Source organism: Sturnus vulgaris, chromosome 5, assembly GCF_052056855.1.
Source record: "Sturnus vulgaris isolate bStuVul1 chromosome 5, bStuVul1.hap1, whole genome shotgun sequence".
NCBI classification, from domain to species: domain Eukaryota; kingdom Metazoa; phylum Chordata; class Aves; order Passeriformes; family Sturnidae; genus Sturnus; species Sturnus vulgaris.
In genome coordinates, this window is record NC_142247.1 from 6,923,365 (window position 1) to 6,945,145 (window position 21,781).

Genomic DNA, 21,781 nt, shown 5'->3' on the forward strand with positions numbered 1-21,781 from the left:
AGAATGTATCATCCAGATGACCTATTTGGACCAAGTACACCGATGACATAGGCAAAGAAGGATGGAATAGGCGTGGTTTCAGAACTGCAGGATTTTCCCCACCTCTGCCAAACTAAAAACATTTTGAACTGCTTGGGAAGCAGGCAAAATTTGGTCTGTTTGGGTTTTGTTTCTACAAAAGCTGATTATTTCCTGTGTGATGCTCAGATGCTCAGATGCTGTGTGATGTTTGTCACCTGCTGACAAACAGCTCTGTACTCCTGCTTAAAAGGACTCAAACAAGCCATATATGCTGTACAAACACATAGAAACAGTCCACATCTTAAAGAACCTACAGCCTAGCTAGGAAAAACTAAAAAGGGAAACAGTGCAAAACAGGGTTGAATTTGTGTCCAGAGTCACATACATGGTTCAGCAAGAAGGCCAGGAACAAGAGCAGAGGGTGCTAAGACTCATGCAAGCACTTCATATATATTAATGCACTAAAATACGTTTAAATGAACATTTAAAACAAGATCCTTTGTGCAATAGTGTAAAAATATCTCTGGTCAGAGAGGTTTCAAACATGATGCATCCCTATTAATTCGATTTTAAAGTACTGAAAACTTCCTGCAAGTATGCAGAGCACCCAGCTAAATTTTTATAAACAGCAGACTCCTTCAACTGCATATGACTGTCTCAGGCTTTAGTCCAAATAGCCTTTAATAGTAATTAAGTAAATAGTCACTGTGATAACCTTGTGCTGCTGACTGCTGAGATTTAAGCATTTGGAGCCATTGCAAAAATGACATCTGACAATTTAAGCAGCACAGACTTCATGCTAACAGACACTTAGCTAAAGAATGAACCCAGCTTCAACCTATATTATCTTCTAAAATAATAAAAAATACCCCAATGCGGAGACTTGTGGCCATTCCACTGATGAAAGGAATAGAGAAATTTCTGTTCTGAATAAAAATAAACCAATTTTCTTTGTTTATAGCATTAGGAGGCAGGTCTGGTCTATCTAATTGTTGGGTTGGCTCTTTTTATTTCTGTTTCTAACCCAAAACCCCAGATACGATTTTTTTTTTTTTTAACTGAAGTAATTTTTCTACAATACAATGACTTTTATTCCCAAATAGACTGCAGATTCTGGAATCATGTATTTTTCAATTTATATTCTGGTCAAGTTGTCACTACTAAGCTTTTAGGGTGCGACCAAGAGAAGCAGACTTGGGTTGATGGGATTCATGCTGAAGACTTGCTGCTGCTGAAAATTAAAGCCTGGGAATTGAAATATAACAAACTGCAGTAACATCCATGTTTCTATCACATTCAGGATGCTCCCACAGGATGCTCTGAGTATCCTGCTGCTCTAGACCCTACTCCTTCCTTCCTTGCTGATCAATTACTATGAGCAGATAATGTGTGACTCTCCAAGAGCATCTGCATTTTATTAGTGAATGAAGTGATCACTTTAAGCCATTTTCATGTATTTTCAGCCTGGAAAAGAGAAGACTTTGGGGTGACCTCATTGTGGCCTTCCAGTGCCTGAAGGGAGCCCACAGGAAAGATGGAGAGAGACTCTTGCCAAGGGCCTGGAGTGACAGGACAAGGGGGAATGGCTTCAGACTAAGGGTTTGAAGGTTTAGATTGGATATGAGGAAGAAATTTTTCCCTGTGAGGGTGCTGAGGCCCTGGCACAGGTTGCCCAGAGCAGCTGTGGCTGCCCCATCCCTGGCAGTGTCCAAGGCCAGGGCCAGGCTGGATGGGGCTCTGAGTGACCTGGGATAGTGGAAGGTGTCCCTGCCCATGGCAGGGGGAGTGGAATTGTGTGATCTTTAAGCTCCCTTCCAACCCAAACCAATCTGTGATTCTATGACATATAAAATATAACTTTCTGCTCCAAAAGCCAAGGGCAGAGTTGACAGTGGCAGGATCCTCCTGATCTGGGGACATTGGCAATAGCCCCATTCCTGCCAGGGGCCAGCAGCTGTACTGGCCACCAGGGAGCCAAAGACATTCAGGGTACCTGGTGGGGCTCTTGGTGTCCCTGCTTTGATCTCTCCCCCATAATCCTGACCAAGCAGCTCAAGGCCACACATAGCACAGGACATGCACCAGTATGGGCCAGCTGGGACACCCTGCAGCCCAGTCATGCCAGGCTGATGTGGACTGGCACAGGGGCACTGACTCCATGGGAGCTGGGCAGATTTAAAGTAGCTTAGGTTCTGGTGAGAGATGTTTTTAAGTGATTGACATTTACGAGTCTATTAATGGCCTTTCAGGAATCTGCAAACCTCAAATATGCAGCTACACATGTTTTTGTTAAATTTTAGGGGCCTTGGCTTAATTAGGTGCAATGCTATTAAGATTAGTAGAACTACACCCAGTTCTTCCATCCCTCAATTTAACTTTTGGAGTCCAAAACATCATCTTGAACACATTAATAACTGCTCCATATAACACTTCTTTTATAGTGGCATGCAAGTGTCTCAGCTGACCTACACTCTCAAGCCCAGAGCAGTTTTGCCTGCTGCAGTGTCAGAGTGAACAGAGAAAAGTGTATCATTAGAATGAAAGTATTTGAAGGTTTAAAAACAAGGTCTTAGCATAATGAAGCTATTTTCTTAAAATTACAGTACTTACTCCTAATTTTCTTTTGCCATTTCATCTCGTTGTACAGATCCTCAGTCTGCTGGAAAAAGTCATTGACTTTGCTCCCTTGTTCATCTCTCTCTGTTGTATTGAATACTCGACTTTTGGATTCCCGAGTGAGGAATTCACAAATATTGGGGACAGGAAAGACAATCTTTTCCATTGTTCTATCGTGGCGAACAATCTATTAAATAAAATGCACATTTTTGTCAGAGTCAGTGACAATCCAATTATTTTGTCATATTTTTCTTGTTCACAGCTCTCCTTTTATTTACAAATTAATACATTAATTATTTGAACATTACAATAAAGTTGGAACAATCGATCCCAAAACACAGTAAAACTGTTTTTATTTTCAAAAGCCTGCCCGAATAAGGTGGCAAATATAAGTCTAAAGAAAAACCTAGGTTCAGACTTCCTCAAATATAAAAAATGTTGTAATTCAGAATGCTTGAATTTCTCAGCAAATTGAAACAATTCTCTCCCAGTAAAAAGTGGAGAAGTTCAGGGGCTTTCTGCTCTGATTACAAAATGCTTTTCTCATCTTGAATCTATTTCTATGATGGGATAAGCTGTAAAGGTGAACATGCAAAAACAGCACCTTGTCACTCAGGCAGCACCCATACCTCGTCAGTCTATCTTTTTACTTGAAAAACCCAAGGTTTTGAATTGTTTGCATTTCAGCATCTACCAAGTTACCGGTGAGCAAGCTAGATTTTATTTCATCTCACCACACTGCCATCAAAATTGCTTCCCCATTCTGATTGTTGACTCTGTACTACTAAAAATACAGAAATGGGTAGAAAACTCTTTTTGACTCCTACAACCAGGCCTGTGAACAGCCACTGGTGAAAATAAAAAAATACCACTATTTGAATTTCAAATCAAACAAATGAGATACGTTAATACAGGGGAGATAACATCTGAAACACCAAACAAGTCTAGGACTGCTTTCAAAGACAAGCAATTATCTATTTTGTATAGCAGCAATGCTGGGTTGAGTTTCACTTTTCCAGAAGAAGTTATTGGCCACATAAAAGCTGACCACGGTTCTTGTTTAATGCCTAAATTTACAAGCTACTGAGGTAAATGGGCTGATAATTGCTAAGAGAGATCTCAGCAGCACCCAAAGTATTAAAATACATTAAGAGGAGCACTGAGCTGACCTCTGGACAACCAAGGCCATGGACCTTCCACCTGTCCTGTGGTGGGATATCTCTGTGGGCCTCTGTCTAAGTCCAACCCATGGCAGGTGTAAAGTTTAAAATAGAGAACAGAACTGCTGAACCAGGCAAGCCTTGGTATTTTAAACAAAAGCCACATTGAATGTCTACACCACTTCAAAACCTCTTTGTACTCCAGCCAGACTTTTAATTTGATCAGCCAGCATCAATGACTTTGAAACTCATGATTATTTATTTGAGTGATGTACCATACAAGATGATTCTTGACTTCATGACACAGCTCCTATTCACAGTCATGATTTCCCTAACAAAACATGTTTGGTAATGCACAGGAAAGCTACTGTGAAACGATGGTTTGGAGCCACTTCTAATACAGGTGTATTCTTTTAGCTCCCACAGCCAAAAGCATATTATTCAACCTTCCCCTCATAAATAATCCACACCATTTGGAAGCTTAAAAAGAGGAGGTACACCACATGCAAGATGCAGACTTGTCTCATAGTCCATCTTCTGGAGAGCAATCCTTTACCTCTATCTGTGCCGTATGTTTGGCATAAAACCTCAAGGCTTCATCTCCTTCATCTGGATCTGACCCTGGCTTCAGCATCTGTTGCAATGTTTTATTGTGACAAGCCAGCTAGAAAAAGAAGAAAAATCTGATTTATGTTCTGCTGCTATGTTTTCAGCTTTATCATCTCCACTTAACTAACACAAATCCTCCTTCCCCCCATTCCCATATACTTACATGCTCAACCCAGTGGGGCTCTTTCCACAGATAACAACAAAAATGTAATTACTCGAGAACAATAGAAATAATTTAGTCTTAAGAAGTCAGCAGAAAGTCTTCAGTTGAGATTTATGAAAGGCAGCTTAGCCCGCAGCCTGGATGGTTTTTGGAGGGCTTTTGACAAATGCCAAAAAATTAGACTGAATACTTCTTTTCACTTGAGTTTAGACATAAAATTTGCATACCTCCGAGTACCAAACTACATTTATAATTAATTTTTCTAAGTGATTTCAAATGGCTAAACTAGGTTGTAGGTTGATATTCCAGAGCTGTAATTATTTCTGAGGGAGTTGGACTGTAGTGCCAGGCAAATACATCCTTAACTGTACAGATATATACACAGCAAATAGATACATACACACAAATATGTATCTCCTATAAACTTTTATGAATTATACACTTCACATGACTGATAAAATACATCTGCTCTATGTTGAGTAGTAGATATTTTAAATGTTCCATTGCTGTACAAAGTTTAACAAGAAAAATGTTGGCAAATGCATTCATGATGTCCCGTAGGTGAGTGAGAAACAAAGACCTAATTATAAGGCATAGGGAAATTACTAAAAATGCAATTTTCCCTGAATCATAGCAAGTGGTTTCCATCCAGAATAGCTGAGGGAAGGGAAGAGGGAAAAGGGAAAAAAAGGGAAAAGGGAAAAGGGAAAAGAGAAAAGGGAAAAGGGAAAAGGGAAAAGGGAAAAGGGAAAAGGGAAAAGGGAAAAGGGAAAAGGGAAAAGGGAAAAGGGAAAAGGGAAAAGGGAAAAGGGAAAAGGGAAAAGGGAAAAGGGAAAAGGGAAAAGGGAAAAGGGAAAAGGGAAAGGAAAGGAAAGGAAAGGAAAGGAAAGGAAAGGAAAGGAAAGGAAAGGAAAGGAAAGGAAAGGAAAGGAAAGGAAAGGAAAGGAAAGGAAAGGAAAGGAAAGGAAAGGAAAGGAAAGGAAAGGAAAGGAAAGGAAAGGAAAGGAAAGGGTCACAGACGTGATCCAGGACTGAATCATCACAGCTGACATTACCACAACAGACCATTAGAAATGAGGCAGGCATGCACTCAAAATGACCACAGGAACCGGGGCTTTGAAGTGATGATCACCACAGGTGGGCCAGGATTGTGCTACATGAAATAGCACAGCCTGGTGAGGAATTATAAAATAATTGCACAGCTACAAAAAGACTGACAGGGATTAAGTCTAAAAGTAACAATGGATCCAAACAGATACTGTAATAATCTAGCCAGAATGGGATGTCACTCATCTGGAATTTGCATGTTTCACTATCTCCCTATTTTTAACAATAAGGCGGGGAGAAGTACATACACAATTTAGTCTATTTATTGAAGTTCACTAGAATCTACTGACCAAAATACATTTTCTTCTGGATTTTAATACAAACTTATTAAATAAAGATGAGTAAAAAATGGACTATCCAATAGTAAGAGAATATCAGAAAGGGATATTCAGGAAGAATAAATGTGCTTCCAACAACTTCCTTGGGGACAAAAGTCTGCTTGTTCCTGACAGCAGAGCCTGAGCCAACGTGGCACAACATCAGCATTTTATAAAAGTGTCATGAGCAGATATTCTGGAAGACCAGCAAAGAAATGACATGGGGGTTAACTGCAGAGGAATATTCCTTCCATCAGTAGTAGATTTCTGTCCTGAACAGTTACTTTTTTACTCTATCTAGCAAATGCATGGATAGTATCATTACTCACATTAATGTCTTTACCTAAACTTCCACTTCTTTTTGAGACTAAAAAGGTTCTTTAAGACTATCTGACAAGTTCTTCCCCTTCACACAGGCCAAATAACCTGATCCAACCAGCAGCTTTCGAGCATGACCACAACAATTGCTCAGCAAGACAACTTGAATTCATCTCCTAGAGGTCTCTGCACGCCCCTCAAGACATGTTCTAGAATCATGGAGAAAGAAGATGAGCCATTGGAAACAAGAGAGTTACTGGTTAAAAATGCCCTTTCAACAGTGTTATTACTTTTGCCTTTATGCTTTATTGGATGTCCCTCTGCTTCTGTACTTACAAAAGGGCAAGCAAGAGTGCCCAGTTCACCTTCCCTGTATCATTCATCATTCTGTACACTACTGTCACGTTCTCTTTTATTTGTCTCTTCTTTAAATTAAAACAATCCCTATCCTTCCCATCCCTCCTCAAACAGAAGACTCTGTGACTCAATTATTTTCCCTGTCTATCTCCAAGTGCCCTTTACTTTGGCTATATCTCTTCTTTAAGATACGAAGAGGAGCACTGACTAGACAGAATGCAATCACACCGTGCTTGGAGTGATGAATTAGCATAACCAGGAGCAAATATATTCCCCTTTTATTATCTTCTGTAATACAGAGGAACTTTGCCTGTATCTTGACCTTTATTTCTCCAATGTGAACCATTAAGATTTTGAGTTTTCTAACAAATGACAAGTCAAGGACATATGGATAGTTCTTCTTATTAAAACTATGCCAGTTTGGAGTAAGGGACCTGCTATTATTTCAGAAACTTCCATTAGTACCACAAAAAAATTTCTATATTTGCACTTGAACTTGTATACAGAATTGGAAATTCCATTTGTAAACCATATGAAAACTCTAGGTATTTCTTCTTGATATGCTTTGAACTGTCCATAACTTTTACTGTAGAAGTCTCTTTTGATAAGTATCAGTAACAGAAATTCCCTTATCACATGGAGTAGAAGGGAAAACCATGTCAGCCTCTCATGGTCTAATGGGACTGGCAAGAACAGGCTGTTCAGAGCCTGCTGGGGATTTGAGATTGAGCATATTTTGCTATCAGGTTTCACATGAACAGCAGCCACTCTCTTTAGAACAGTGTGTATTTGGTGATCTGCTTTCTGAGGCTGTGCTTTTTCTGTGTGACTGTCCCGTGCTGATGTGAGAACAGAGCCTGGCACTGCACAGCTGGGACTTTCCAGCACAGCCACTGGACAAAGTGACCTGAAGATCAAGCCAGGATTTTCTGTGCCAGCCCATTGACTGCCAGAAAAGATACATCAGAAAAAATGAGGACTGCTGACCCAGCTGTAGGAGCTGCAGGATATTTCAGATGGGGAACCTACCTAAAGGTACCCACAATCTTCAGCTGGTGAAGCTAAATCTTCTTCACTTGTAACTTCACTTCTCTCAGCTTCCAAATCTCTCAATACCCACTCACTTTCTGTGTACTCTAGACATTCAGACAGTAAGCTCAGGGCAAAGGAACCCATCAGTTTTCTGCAGTTCTTGCACAGGACGGATTCCTCTACATTGACACAACAATAACTACTGCTAATATTTCTGTATTGCCACAGCCACACTGATGAAGGAACATTGTGGACAGCAATCTGAGAGAGCTCAGATCCAAAGCAGAGGGCCACAGTGTGACACAGAACAGCTTTAGGAATGCTGTTATTTGGCAGCCACGGTGTTTTCTGAAGCTCTGCTTTCATGCTCCTTCTTTCGCCCCATAACGAGCTCAAAGGCCCACATGGGCCAGCGGGACTGTGTCAACAGATGCCTTGACCAGGGCAGAGCTTTTTGTGAGATCAAAGACACAGCAATGAAAATAACAATGCAGGGACAAACTGTGAACCTATCCAAGTTTATAATACACCCTAGGTGACAGTTTGTGTGTGGTGGGTAAAGGCCGTGCAAGCTCTGAGTGATATTATTTTTTTTCATATTTAACTGCTGTGATGCAGTAAAGTGTCATATCCAGTGTGCTGCACTAATCTTTTGGGGCAGCTGGAGGACAAGACATGGGATGGACATGGCTGAGAGCAACTATAATGAGAAGAACAGTTCCATTTATGATTGCAAAGCAAAGCTCAAAAATGCACCTCAAAAATACACTGCAAGTGTAGCTGATACAAAAAAAAATAACCATCACTAGAGCCTGAATTTGCAAAGAGCCCCAGAAAAATCACCATTATGGAGAAAACTCCTTCACTCACTCAGTCACATATCAGCCATGCCAGTGACAATATTTTAAATGTCAACACTGTATTTTACTGCTCATCAAGGCGTGTAGGGACACGGAAGCAATAGCACATAATGGAACAGTGATTTCCAAAGAAGGGATGTGCAAGGCAATAGCTATATGAATAAAGATCATTTGGCTTTCAGTCAGCTCCCAAGGAAGGACTGCTGTTCATCTTGAAAGATTTTTACTTAAAAATTTTGGAAAACACTGTAATAAAGCATCAGTACAAAATGTGAAAGATTGAGGACAGACCAAGAACACTGAAGACATTAATAAAGAAACAGTAGAGATAAATGACAGAATTACAAGTAACATTCAGTCTAAACTCCTGACACAACATGACTATAAAATCAGATCTGCTACTCATCTGGGATGCCATATATGATCAGCAGTGTGGAAAACCACAGCAGACTCAGCTTTTGCAATTAATATATGGGTTTCCTGCAGGCCTGCAGTTTTATAGTCAAGATTACCTTGAACAAAAACGAAGTTATTTAAATGCTCCTAAAGAAAAGACTGATTTAAAGCTGTGAACATTCATTTCACCAGCCTGTCATTAACTCACTGATGTGGTATAGTAGGTTGGTTTGCCAAAATACCAGTGTGTGAATATGTGTGTGCATGTGGAAAAATAGCTTGAAAAGAGAAAGCTTTTCTCCACTTTTCAATATTTCTGTAAAATACAGAGCCCCTCCATATTTTAATAAGGATGTGTCAGTCCCTGTTTGTAACTTGTAAACTGCAGGAGCCTCTCAAGTTCTCATCAAAGGCATGAGGTCTTACCCAGTACACAGCTGAGATGGTTGTCAAAATTCCTGCTGATTACACCAGGCTTTACTGAAGCCCACAAAAGGACAAGAAATGCAAGAGAAAATACATGAAATACAAGCTAGAGATGCTAGGTTGGAGACCCTCAAACTCTGAGAGATTTATTTCACTCCCCAGAATTTTAAAACAGCCAAACATGGGTGAGGGGGGTAAAGGTGTTTTTTAATCACTAGAATGGTATAAAGGGATCTAAATGAGTGAGGTTTAGTGTCCTTTTAGCAATCAGGGTTTTCATGGAAGAGTCAGCTCACAGGCTAAGTGTCAAACATGTTAAACTGATTTCCTAGGAAAGGCTGATGGAACAGCACAAAAAGCACTTCTGGCTGAGAAGCAGAAATAAAGACACAAACAGCACCTGTCCTTTGATACACCTCACATTTGCAGCATTACTATTAAGAAGTATTACAAACATCTAAACAAAAAAATAGAAACAAAATTCTTTGAAATCATTATTATCCTTGTTCCAATTCTCTCAGTCCTTCTCCCAGCAGTAAGGCTGGCATGTGATGGGGAGATACCTGGCACACTCCTGGCAGGGAAAGGGCACTGGGACAGGCAGCACTGGGAGCGTGCTGGGGATTGGGGCTTGTTTTGGGGAGGGAACTGGGTGTAGACATGCTTGTAAGCTGTCACACTGCACAGAGCCCTCTGTGCCCTTGCCTCACTCCCCTTCTGAGGTGCCAGCCAGCCCCCTCGAGCCTGCCAGGGCAGGGACACAACTCCACAGGCCTGGAAGTTAATGAACTACGGCCCTTGGGGAAAGTGAGGTGAGAGTGTTTGTACCTGATGCTCAAGGTGTGACATCTCAGAGATCTGCTGTAAATTATCTTCACCCCTACCCTGCCAGTAACCACACACCTGCAGTGTTGGGTTGCCAGCCCAAAGGCCAGTGGTCTTTCATCAGGGGAGATTGTGACAAATTGCAGCAACAGCAAAATAATGCTCAGATGAGTCTCACCTTGCTGTGCCAACAGGCTTGTGCAACTGGGGCTCATTTACAGCCTCAATCTCTTCCTCTTTTGTCCTCTTCAGTCCCCTTGGCTCCCAGAGCCAGGCAATGTGAGATCTGGCACCATCAAACCCCCTCACCAGGGATAACCCAGTCAGCTCACCAAACACTTCATTTGCTGCTTAGAGAGCAAGAAAATATAAAAAAAACTGTCTGGGGACTGACAAGAAAACCCCCAAGGACTGAGAAAAAACAGCCAAGAGAAAGTCAAGGGAGTAGCAAACAGGATGGGTGACAGACAGAGGAGTGAAGGAGACAGAAAAGGAGCTCCTCTTCCTCAGCATGCCAGGACCTCACCATGTGCCAGCTCCCTGCCCAGGGCAAAGGAGAACATTCCAACTCCATCGGTAAACAAGGAGAGAAAAAAGCAGGGAAAAGGAAATGTCATCTTAGCCATAACTGAGCAGAAATTTTTATTCCAAGTAGCTGTACTAAAAGCAATAACAACTTCTCAGCTCCCCATGTTCCAATCAAAACTGAATGGTGCTTTCTGCAATACACAGGGCAACTTCCTTTCCAGAAGTCATTACAGTTTTATAGAGCGGCACCTTTGCACTCTGCCACAAAGCAATCTGTTAACAAACATTAGGAACAGCAGGGATGGAGCAATGGGAGACTCTCAAATCAAGTATTCATTGATTTCATTTAGACAATTATACCGTACAGAGCAACCAAAAGGCTTTAGAGTTAATCTTTCCCTGATGGCTTGTGGTGCATGAGCAGGTCCCTGGGTGGTCCAGACGCTTTGGATTCTGTTGCTAGGTCTTCCACGGCCTCGTGTAACCTCTGAGGCACCGACTCTCCTCCCCAGCCTCCACATGGGGCACACTACAAATTGTGGCTAATAGTGATCTACCTCACAGGGGAGAAATAAAACACCTCAGTATTATCACATAAAAGAAACCACCACAGCTAAGTGAACTCTATCACTATTATGTTTGCAGCCCCCCCATAGTAATTTCATTGCTATTTTTGTTGTGGTTTTGCTGTTCTTTTTTACCCTGATGAAAACCAGCAGAAGACAAAATTACTTAATATTTCAATGAATTTACTTCTACTTGCCTTCTTTCTAATTTCTTTTGCAGGAAAAGCTGAGCTCCAAAAACATGAAGTGTACACATGTTGGGAAATTCAGGTTAGACAAAACATGCTGCCACCAAACAAAATTAATTTGAGGTGAGTGGATGTGAAACATCTCCACGGGCTACGTGTAAAGTGTCATGGGCAGCTGTGCCTGCTTGAGTCAAACCAACCCAATGCATACACTTGGATTTTGGTGTCCACTGGCCATACTGGACAGCAGTGGACATAGGATGTGGACAGCAGTATGCAATCCAGAATATTCCAACAGGAGGACACAGAGGCTGCCTCCCGTGATTACTGCAAGCAAAGTTTTGCAAAGTACAGGATGGAAGGAAATCAGATGATGGAAGTGTCAGACATGATTATAGGGAGGTAACGAGAAAGTTCAGTGGAAAAGAAAGAAAAGGAGAGCAGAGTTTCTGCAATTAGTCTTCTTCAGGGCAGAAGGAGAAGATTCCAGCCACATGCTACTCCATAAAAGGCAGACAAAAACACTGGCACCAATGTTGTATAGACACAGTCTGGGAAAGGGCCAAACCAGCAGGTACATGGATCCCAAATCCACACAGCAAGAAAACTGTTCACCTTTAAAAGACACCAACACTTTATATACATCCAAAATACAGAAATACACCTGAGATAAGAGAGCTGTGAAAGGCACATCCTTTTCAGGAACTCTTAAAATCCTTTTGCTCCCAAGCCCTTCACTTTCTATGTTTCTCTTCTCTGCAGAATGGGACTGTGCCAGCTATCCTCTCCTGTCTACTACATGGCTTCTCTAGAAAAGGCAGGCTAGCACAAACAAAAGGAGGAACTGCTGCTGACTCTTACTTTGGGGGTAATGTGGCGAGGGGAACCACAGTTTCAAGTTTTTAAGTATGGACAGACTTCCTTCTGTGAGCCATGAGACCAGGAGACGTTGACTGGCACTCAACATCCCTTCCTCTGGCACCTTGAGCAGAAAGTTCCTCGTGGTTTGATCTTTCCAGAATGAAGGAAGGATGAAGATCCATCCTCTTCTTCAGGATCTACTCAAACTCGTCTCCTCTCTTACAGTTTCAGGACAGTGCCATGGTTTCTTTGGCACACTGTGACCCCTTTAGCTGGATGCAGTTCACCATCCCAACCTGGCATCATCAGGTGCTGCTTGGAAGACAGCCCCTGCAGAGGCTGGGATAAGCCATCCCTCTGTCTTCCATGAGGCACATCAAAGGGGCTTAAGTCCTCAGTTGCAGCCTGGAATCATGGCTCAGACTCTGTGATTCAAGTCACATCGATGTCAAATTAAAAACCCTGCTCATAGCCAGTCCTGTTCACATCCCACCTTCTCAACACACAAAAGCATGACTTGCTCATTCAGAGTCAAAGACATCTGAGACTGAAGCAGCAAGCAAAGAGCTGAAGCTGAAACCTGTTGAATTCACAGCAGACATGGATTTCCTACTATCTGCTGGGCCTGATGTATGGACACTGTAGGGTACAAAACAGGGCAGTGTACAAGCGTGCAGATGGACAGGCACTGAGAGATGACTCCCCTCAAACAATTACAATGGTGAGATTTTTCCAACATTTTCAACCATGCTGTTGCATCTCTGTCTCTCGTCCAATCAGCAGAGCAAAACATCCCTAAAAAAGAAGTAGGAGCATAGGACCAGAGAGAAGAGAATGTAAAATGATGAGTTGTTCTTTCCAACGCTGTATTATGGCTATTGTCCTCAGGAGAGGACTTTCACCCAGCACCTATAAAATAAGAGTTCTTGGTGGGAGTAAAAATTTCATTTCTCTCCTTATCAGATATTCACAAATAATGCTGCTTTACCCAACCAACTAGCACTTAAATGGTGTTCTACAGACTCAAAGACAGAAAAAGCTGGAAAGATTTTCCGAACGAAGTTCATTTAAGGATACCACAGACCATCATTTGTAAAAGAAACTCTGAAAATTCTTGCCCATAGAAAAAGGCAGAGAAAAGGCTTCTTTAACCCCAGGCTGATGAGATGCTTATCTGTGTGCAGGTCTGAAGGTGATCATAAGTAACTGATCACCTCACTTTTGGTGTAGAAAAGCATAATCAGCTGTTAAAGCTAAATTTCACAGCTGGACACTTTTATTCAGTAACTCATAAAGCTACCTCAGAGAAAGTGCAAGGTGAACCTCATATTCACTTTTCTGCACTGTGTTAAATGAATGAAATGCAAAGGATGGCAACTGAGCTCTGCCGACTTGTAGATTACAAATTCAGATCTTGTCTGGAAAATTCTGTGGTGACTGAGATACCTAATTAAATTGTGACATCAGAGGAGATGAGAGTTAAAACGGAGCAACGGTGAGGAACAGACATATTTTGACATTCTGTTTAATGCTCTTTATTTTTGTTAACCTGTAATTACTTCAATGACTACTGAACATAAAAAAGTACATCTTTGTTAGAGAAGATGCCCCCCCCCCCAATTTTAATTAAGGTGTAGGATTTCACAATGCAGATATCTGAGGCCTATTAGAACTGCTCTGATACTATTAAGTGAGACTAAAATTTCACTTTCATGATATCTCCAAGGTTAGCCTCACTTCCCCTCAAACCAAACCCCAGCTTAGGGTAAAATGTTTTAGTTGGGCGGTACTTAGAAGAAAAAGGTGCACCTTGGTTCATTTGAAGGTTACCACTAATGGAAAAGCTCCAGCTCTGTCTCCAGAGCAAGAACTCAACACTTTGTCTAATTCAGCTTCCTTAGTAAGGGGAGTTTGCAGCAATTTGAACAAAATAGCTACATTAATACAATTCTGAGCCAGTGAAATGTGCACACAGCATTCAGGGCTGGCTGAATGTGCAGTGTGCTTTGAAGGGTGGCTTTGGAAAGATGGCACTGTGTGGTCCCACATTTATTGCCTCTCAATGGCTTCTGGATTGAGTTTACTCAGTTTCCAAGGAAAATTATGCTTAATTCTATATAATGTTTCTCCAAGCAATTTCAATCTAAAAGTTTAAAGTCAAGCCATTCTCCTTGTGACCCATATAAAGCATGACAAACCTGAGCACACAGCTCCAGGGTAAGAGTATGGTTTGAGAGGGCAAGTTCTCTACTAGCACAGGTCAGTATAAATCAATACAAATCAGTATTGCTTGCCTGCTTTGAGTGGAGGCATTCCCACGCAGACCAGCTGTGGACACAGCTAAATGAAGACTCATTCTTCAAGTGGGAAGAGAAGTAATTGCTTCATGGGTGACAGAGAACCAAAGGAGGACTGAAGTCCCTCTGTCCACCCCATGCTGCTTCAGACAGCAATAAAAAGGTGGTGTGGTTATTGCTAGGACAGGGCTGCAAACAGAGCCTGAGAGCAGAGAATGTCTTGAACAATATTTCATTGTCCCACAGCCAATTTTCAAAGTAAAACCACAGACTAATGTGAAGATTTCACAATGCAGACATTTGACAAAGAAAGGATATTTCTTCTGGTGTAACGTTTGGGCCCCGACACCAATTCAACATATTTCCCAATGACAAAAAATCTTGTAAACCACAAAACACAAGGATTACAGAAGTTAAAGATAGAAGAAGAAACCCACAAAGCAGAAATATTAAGGCCACCTGTGGACTAGTGAAATGCACAGCTGCCACAGTCAAAGAGGATATATCCCTGATTAACATTACATATAATAAATCACACACATATGTAGAATAGACACTTCATCTTATTCTAGAGAAGCAGAACCACAAAAAAAAATTAAAATAAGCTCAAGCGTTTTTGGCCAATCTACAGTAAAAAGCTCTAGTCTGAATCCTAGCAGCCCTTAGCAGCCTAAGTCAACACAACACCAGATGGATAACAGGTTCTCATGTAGATCCCTATTAAAGCCAGAACAGGATTCTGAGGTGAATGCTTCCAAGGAGAAGGGGAGAAAAAGAAAACATCAGAGGACAAGTTGCCAAGGTTATAACCTGAGACCTAACATCAGCCACAGACGTTTATTTAACCTTTCAGGTGCTCATTAGTGTCAAGCCCTCGTGGCAGCCTCCATACTGTCTCTCCATCCTGCTGCTGGCTGAACGTGGAGTTATATCCCATCCTAATGAGCCACAAGGAGGGTGATGTGCCTCACTGGCTTCTGTTTCAATCTTGGCAATCTCAGTGTAAAAGCCTTGCAACATCTTCTGATTCTCCTGACATTTAATTAGCCGGTGTCATTTTGATGCCATAGCCTGTCTCATCAGGATGATAACTACAAAACAACATGTGGAGCATAAAAGTTCCATGAAAAGTTTCAGGTCTGGCAGCCAAGCTTACGAGTCCCCTGACAGTCACGGTTCCTGGGACTGGTTCCCATTAGCTCTTTGTTTTGGCACTGCTATCAGCAAGAGCTTCTCTGTTAAGAACAGAGAAACAAAAAACCACCAAAAAACTGCAAAGCTCAGAATAGCCTTGCAAAAAATGACATCCTTTAGCTTGAAAAATTTTACCTGTCCTGCAGAAAGAGAGCATCCTCATTGCACAAACTCCCAGTTATTCATCTTGAAGGACAAGTTTATTCTACAGGATCGAGTCCATCATCTTCTGGCCTCAAAAGCTAGTCCTATTTATTTAATTGTGTACAATGTTTTTCTCTATTTGTCATCTAGTACTTGGGAGGACAACCTCCAGCAATATCTGCCAACTGCTTCTTGTCCACATCAGGTGCACAATTTGATAATGGTCATTGCTACACAAAATGTGAGCCATCTACATTTGCACTCAACATAACCAGCGGTCTTTTTTCCAAAATCCTAGACTCATTCACTAAAACATTTTTTATTTTTTGAGAGTGTACCAGTCAGATGTGTGAAAACTCAAACGAACCTTTACATTTTATTCACAAAACAGAATCAACTGAAAAATCTTTGTCATCAGAATCTAGACACAAGCTAATGTTTTGTAAAGACAGACATACAACTACCTGAGGCAGAGGATGAGCAGAAAGAACTCAGCAAGTTTAAAAAATTCACTGAACCAGTGTGGTCTCCAGACCTCAGCTCATCTGGAGGATCCTTGCCTGAGCTCAAAGCTGCTTCCCAATTGGAACAAAATGCTCTGGGAACTCACAGCTCCCACAGGGACAGGGAGATTTCTTTTAGGCAAATATTATGGGCCAGTAACAGCAACACCACTACCAAGGGTGAAGGCGTTCTTGCAAGACCTTTTTCCCTTGTTATCTGTTCATCTTATTTCCATGGTATAACCATGGTACTACAATTTCAGCCAGTTCATGCCCACTGCAGACTACTGGGCTGTAACTGGTCCCACCAGTTCCCTGTCCTAAAGAGCCTTTCAGGTGCTTTTCTGCTGTGTCTTAGAGAAAGTGCTTGTCAATGCACATTACTGACCAATTAATTTCTGCCTTCTTCTTTTTAAAAAGTCAAATTTCACCCAGAATTTACGTCTGATCACAATCACACTTCATGCAGAATAGTGTTTGGTGAGCCTGGGACAACCCACTTAGTTCAGAAAGCTTTGCAGGAGTCACATGCAGTGATCCCATTCCACATTTGGAGGCACACATTTATAGTGTTACTTCTTGTTTCCTCACACATTAAACCATGGAAGATCTGCACCCATCATAAGCAAGGTCTTGCCATGGAAACCCTTGACCTGGCTTGAATTATATTCAGGTCAAGACAAATGGATGAGTACAAGAATCCATATCTACCTTTTAGTATAAGTTTTAATAATTGTCTTTTATTTTATACACACACATACATACTCAAGGGAAAAGAAGGACCAAAGTCTAAATGAATCTGTCTAAAAGTTAAAATACAGCAAAGTGAAGGAAATCCAGGAACTGCTCCAAACTACAACACCAAAAATAACCACCCACAAAAAACCCCTTAAGCCTTACAATACCTCCCTCACACACATGAACACATTTGCATCCATTACCTTATGAAAGCTTTTCTTGCCTCAGCAACCCGTAACAGTAGGAGCACAGGAAAGTTTATTTGAAAAACACACGTTAGCATGTCTCTAAATGACTTTCGAAGTGCTAATGTGCTCAGTGATTATGCACTACCCAATAAATGCTGATTTTCCACGTTAGCCAAGTAGCTGGGATCGAGTGAGTATAGGAGGGAAGCCAATGTGGCAGTCAAAGCAAAGCACTGGGGACCAAACAAACCAGATTTGCTTCCCATGACAGCTCATGACTTGCTGTCTGTGCCTGCCTCTGCCTCAGTGCATTTATCTGTAACACTGGGTAATAGCACCTACTTAAAAAGGGGCAAATGAAATTAATGAGAGCTTTTAACTGCTCCAAAATCATGTTAAGAAGTGACATTAATTCTTTAAAAATTTCCGAAACAATTATTATTGTCATTTTTTTGTTCTGCTGGGGCATGTAAGAGTCCCAGAACCATGCAGCTGCAGGCACTGATGTGGAAAATAAAGGTGGTCCCAGTCCTCAAATCTGATGAAAGCTACAGAAAGACAGACTAGAGAAACCCACAGAAACAAAAGGCTTTGTACTTCTTAGAATTTTTCCTATTTAGATAGCTAATTTTTTTTTTAACTGACTTTACTTCATCCTGAATGAATGTATCATATCCAAGTCTCATTATCAAACCTGCCTTATTTCAAATGTTAAAAATAGTAACTTTTAAAAAATAGCTGGTAGTGTAGACTCCCAAACTATAAATCCATGCCATCAATTATTGAAATTTTAATTGCCTAGTTAGTAAATACTCTTCATCTGTCTACACTATTAAGCAATGAAGTAAACATGGCAATAAGACATTAGTTTGATAATGCTTGCCAAGTTTGGGGGAAAAAAAAATCTTGATTCTGTTATTAATATTCTAACAAATATATAAGACTGAATGACTTATTTTGCTCAGTCCATTTAAAATCAGCACCAGAGAGGAAGATGTGTGTCCTTAGCAGTACCTGCAGTGAGAACCTTACAGTTCACAGCAGATATACCTCTTTTTCCCTGGTTTATTTTAAGAACTTATAAATGAAAGGACACTTCCAACTGTGTTAGTCTGTCAGAAGATAGCCTGGTTCAAATTTGTCTTCACTGATATCAGACAGTGATAATTCTTCTAACCTTATGGGGTGAGGAAATATTTTTCATTAAGTCTTGGTGGCACCAGATAATTGTATAAGTAGCTGGTTGGGATTTAAATAATATTTTAGCTTTATCTCTTAAAAAACAAAAACAAACAACCAACCAAATAACCTCCTATTTACCTGTTAGTAACAAAGGTATTGTGGAGTTCCAAGACCTGTGCTCCTTCTCCAACAGGGCATTTAGGCAGAAACTTAAAATTGAGAAAACATTTTGCTAGCCTGAGAGCATGGAATGTGCATCACCAAAGGGGTGACACACTGCATCAGTACCCTACACTCCTGCCACAGCCTTGGGAACCAGGCAGAGGAGCTTATAAGGCATTGGAAATCTGGAAGTTTTGTTACAGTTTGTTCCCTTACTCCCCCCCACTCGCATCCTTCCAGATCAAGGATATCTCTCCACAGCTCTGCAGGCAGATGAAAGTGCACTCTTGCCATGCTGCAAGCTGACAAAAAGCTATGTAAAGTTATTTCACATTCTTGTGCCCCTCATGAATAAAGCCCCTGCTGAAAGGTACAGTGGATTAGATTGGGCTCCATGCCTGATTTAGACAGTTTGTGTGAGCTGAAAAACACAAACACTCCAAATATCTTCTGTTAACAGAAGCACATATACACACATACATACATACATACATATATATATATATATATATATATATATATATATATATATGTGCATGCAGACTACAGGAGCCTGTAGTTATAATCACTGCCTTGTCTTGCTTCATAGTATATCAAAGGGATCATGAACCTCATGGAAATATTGCCAGTGAAGTACTGTGTTTTAGTTTACAAACTTCTGAAGTACTTTGTTATGACTAACAGCCAGCCAGCTCAAGCAGTCATCTGAAAAGTCAGAGGATTTCTTTAGCTTTTTCTAATTTCTTTCTTTGTATAACCATTTAAAAACTTGATTCTCCTACACTTAATGCTTTTGCAGATAAGGAGCAAACTTTTCTTTGTGCTGCTGTGTCAAAAGCTTTTGCAATTTCCTACAGGGACATCACATCAAGATGAAGTCTCTTCGTGGACAGCCTTACTAACTGTGAAAACAAAGTGTGACCAGCTTTAACACAATCTCTTAAGGGGACAGCAGTAAAAATACCTTATCTATTGGCTGAGGCTGGAAGAGAAGTGGTGTAAGAAGTGGTGTAAGTGATGGAACTGTCCATAACACACCTCTGGCCCTCAACTGAGACTAATGCAAGGAATTAGCAAGGTCAAGTCTGAGCATGACATTAGAACCAGAGAAACAAAACAGAATCTCCTCCGTGGATTTTCAAGAGAATTGTGAACCCTTTCTACCTACCAATAACAGGCTTATTTTTTCCAGGATGTGACCTCAAGCTCGTGTCACTGCTCCACAAGCAGCTGTAGAAGAGCTACATGTGGAAGGAGCCCCAAAACCAGGCTGCAGAGGAGGGCTCCAGCTCGGGCAGCTCCTCATGGACAGCTCAGTTCTGCTTTCTCTCAGTGGCCCTTCCTTCTCCCCTCTGCTCACCGAGGAGCAGGAAAAGTGAGGAGCAGCAGTGCCCAGACAGCCTGGGGTCAGTGCAGGGGAAACAGCACAGCCAGGGCACGTGGCACGCTGGAGGAAGATGAAGAAATAAAGGAAAGAGAGGACAAAGAAACACGAGGAAGGTGTGTGATCACTGACCTGACACTGCTGCTGTACCCACACACCTCTGTGTGTGCACCACGTGCAAATGCACATTTAGGGCACGGGCTGGGAGGAAGATTTACTAACAGAAATCTCAGCCTTGCTTGTGACACATGTACAACTTTCTATGCACACTGGGTCGCACATTTACAAGAATGCCTCTTGCTTCTGGTAAAATCAACCACAGGAAGGGCAAGGAAGGATGTAGTGGTGACAAAATGCAGAACCCAGCATTGCCCTGAAGAGTGCAACGACAAAAACTGAAAGTCGGGGCTCCCCAAAATAAACTGTCTGTGTTTGAGGGCTGGAACAGCAAAAAGGGGAACTCTCAGTCTTGATTCTGCTATCACAGAGGGACCAAAAAGCTGTAACTAGAGCAAGTGGAAGTGTAAGGAAAGCCTGAAGAGCCACACTGGTTGTAGAAAAAAGGTAAGTCAGATGAAGTGCCACAGCAAAGAAATATTATGTAAACCAGGTCAGCTAAGCCAAGCAGAAGGCCCAGGCACCAAAAAGCCACTGACAGCAAAGCAGAGGGTGTTTGGAGACTGAAGCCAGCAAAGGAACCCAGCAACAATGGCCTTACTGAGGAGGGTCCCTGCTTGTATCCTGCCCATCCCAGGGCGAGCAAAAAGGGCACATGAGGAAAGAGTTTGGGGTCAAAGATCAGCAGGTCTGTGCCAAGAATTGTAGTCTTTCATTATGACACAGAAAGGCCCCAAATTGCCTGTCCTGGCATTGCTTTGTTTTGGTATGGGGCTGGACATGGGTGCAAAGCTATTGTAAACACATGTACTATGTTACAGAAATGCAAGAAAAGGAAAACAGTCTTTTTTGTTTTCTTTTTTTTTTCCTTTTTTTTTTTTGTAAAAAGATGGATATTTTTACAGCATACAGAGCCAATCATGACATTTAATTTGACAGAACAGGAAGGAGCTCAGAAAGTTGCTGTAAAAATATCCACCCTTATGCAACTGAAACGCCAGCTATGGATCAGGAATAGCTGTGGAATGGCACCATGGACCTCTCCAGCACTGTGGATATGAACCTAGGGACAGAGCTCAACCTACACCTCAGCCAGCTGGTGTACCCCTGGCAGCGACCTCTTGTGTAAAATGACCCCAGCAGCTGCTTCATGAATAGCTTTAGACCTATATTCCACTCCCCCAAACCATATTTTCCATGTCACAGACCCTGTTAAGTAATTTAACACAACCTGTAGGCAAAAGACAGAAAATACCAACATTTCAATTTGGCAGGCATTTAAATTTTCATTATAAGCATTTAGACAAGGAGTAAATTCAGACAAGGTAAGGAGCTGCAGATGCTTTCTAAAAATACTGTCATCTCTGATGGGTATCTTATGTACAGTCCCACACACAGCACGAGAGTACAATATGGTCAATCATACCACCAACAACATAATAACAATACCTACTTATTTAAATGTGCTGTGAGCACACCAGCATAACTCAGTCACTGGTTTTTTGCATTCCTTGCTTGAAAG

The 21,781-nt window shown here is 41.4% G+C and overlaps 1 protein-coding gene across 3 annotated transcripts in view; it reads right to left on the bottom strand.

Moving 5' to 3' along the window:
- Nucleotides 1-21,781, bottom strand: part of ITPR2 (inositol 1,4,5-trisphosphate receptor type 2) — a 246,428-nt gene that overhangs the window by 41,901 nt on the left and 182,746 nt on the right. For all 3 annotated transcript variants that reach the window (XM_088164715.1, XM_014889087.2, XM_088164716.1), the window contains 2 exons: nt 4,354-4,461; nt 2,632-2,824 (listed from right to left, as the gene is read on the bottom strand). In XM_088164715.1, the coding sequence (XP_088020841.1) occupies nt 2,632-2,824; nt 4,354-4,461 (301 nt within the window). The remainder of the gene's footprint in view (nt 1-2,631; nt 2,825-4,353; nt 4,462-21,781) is intronic.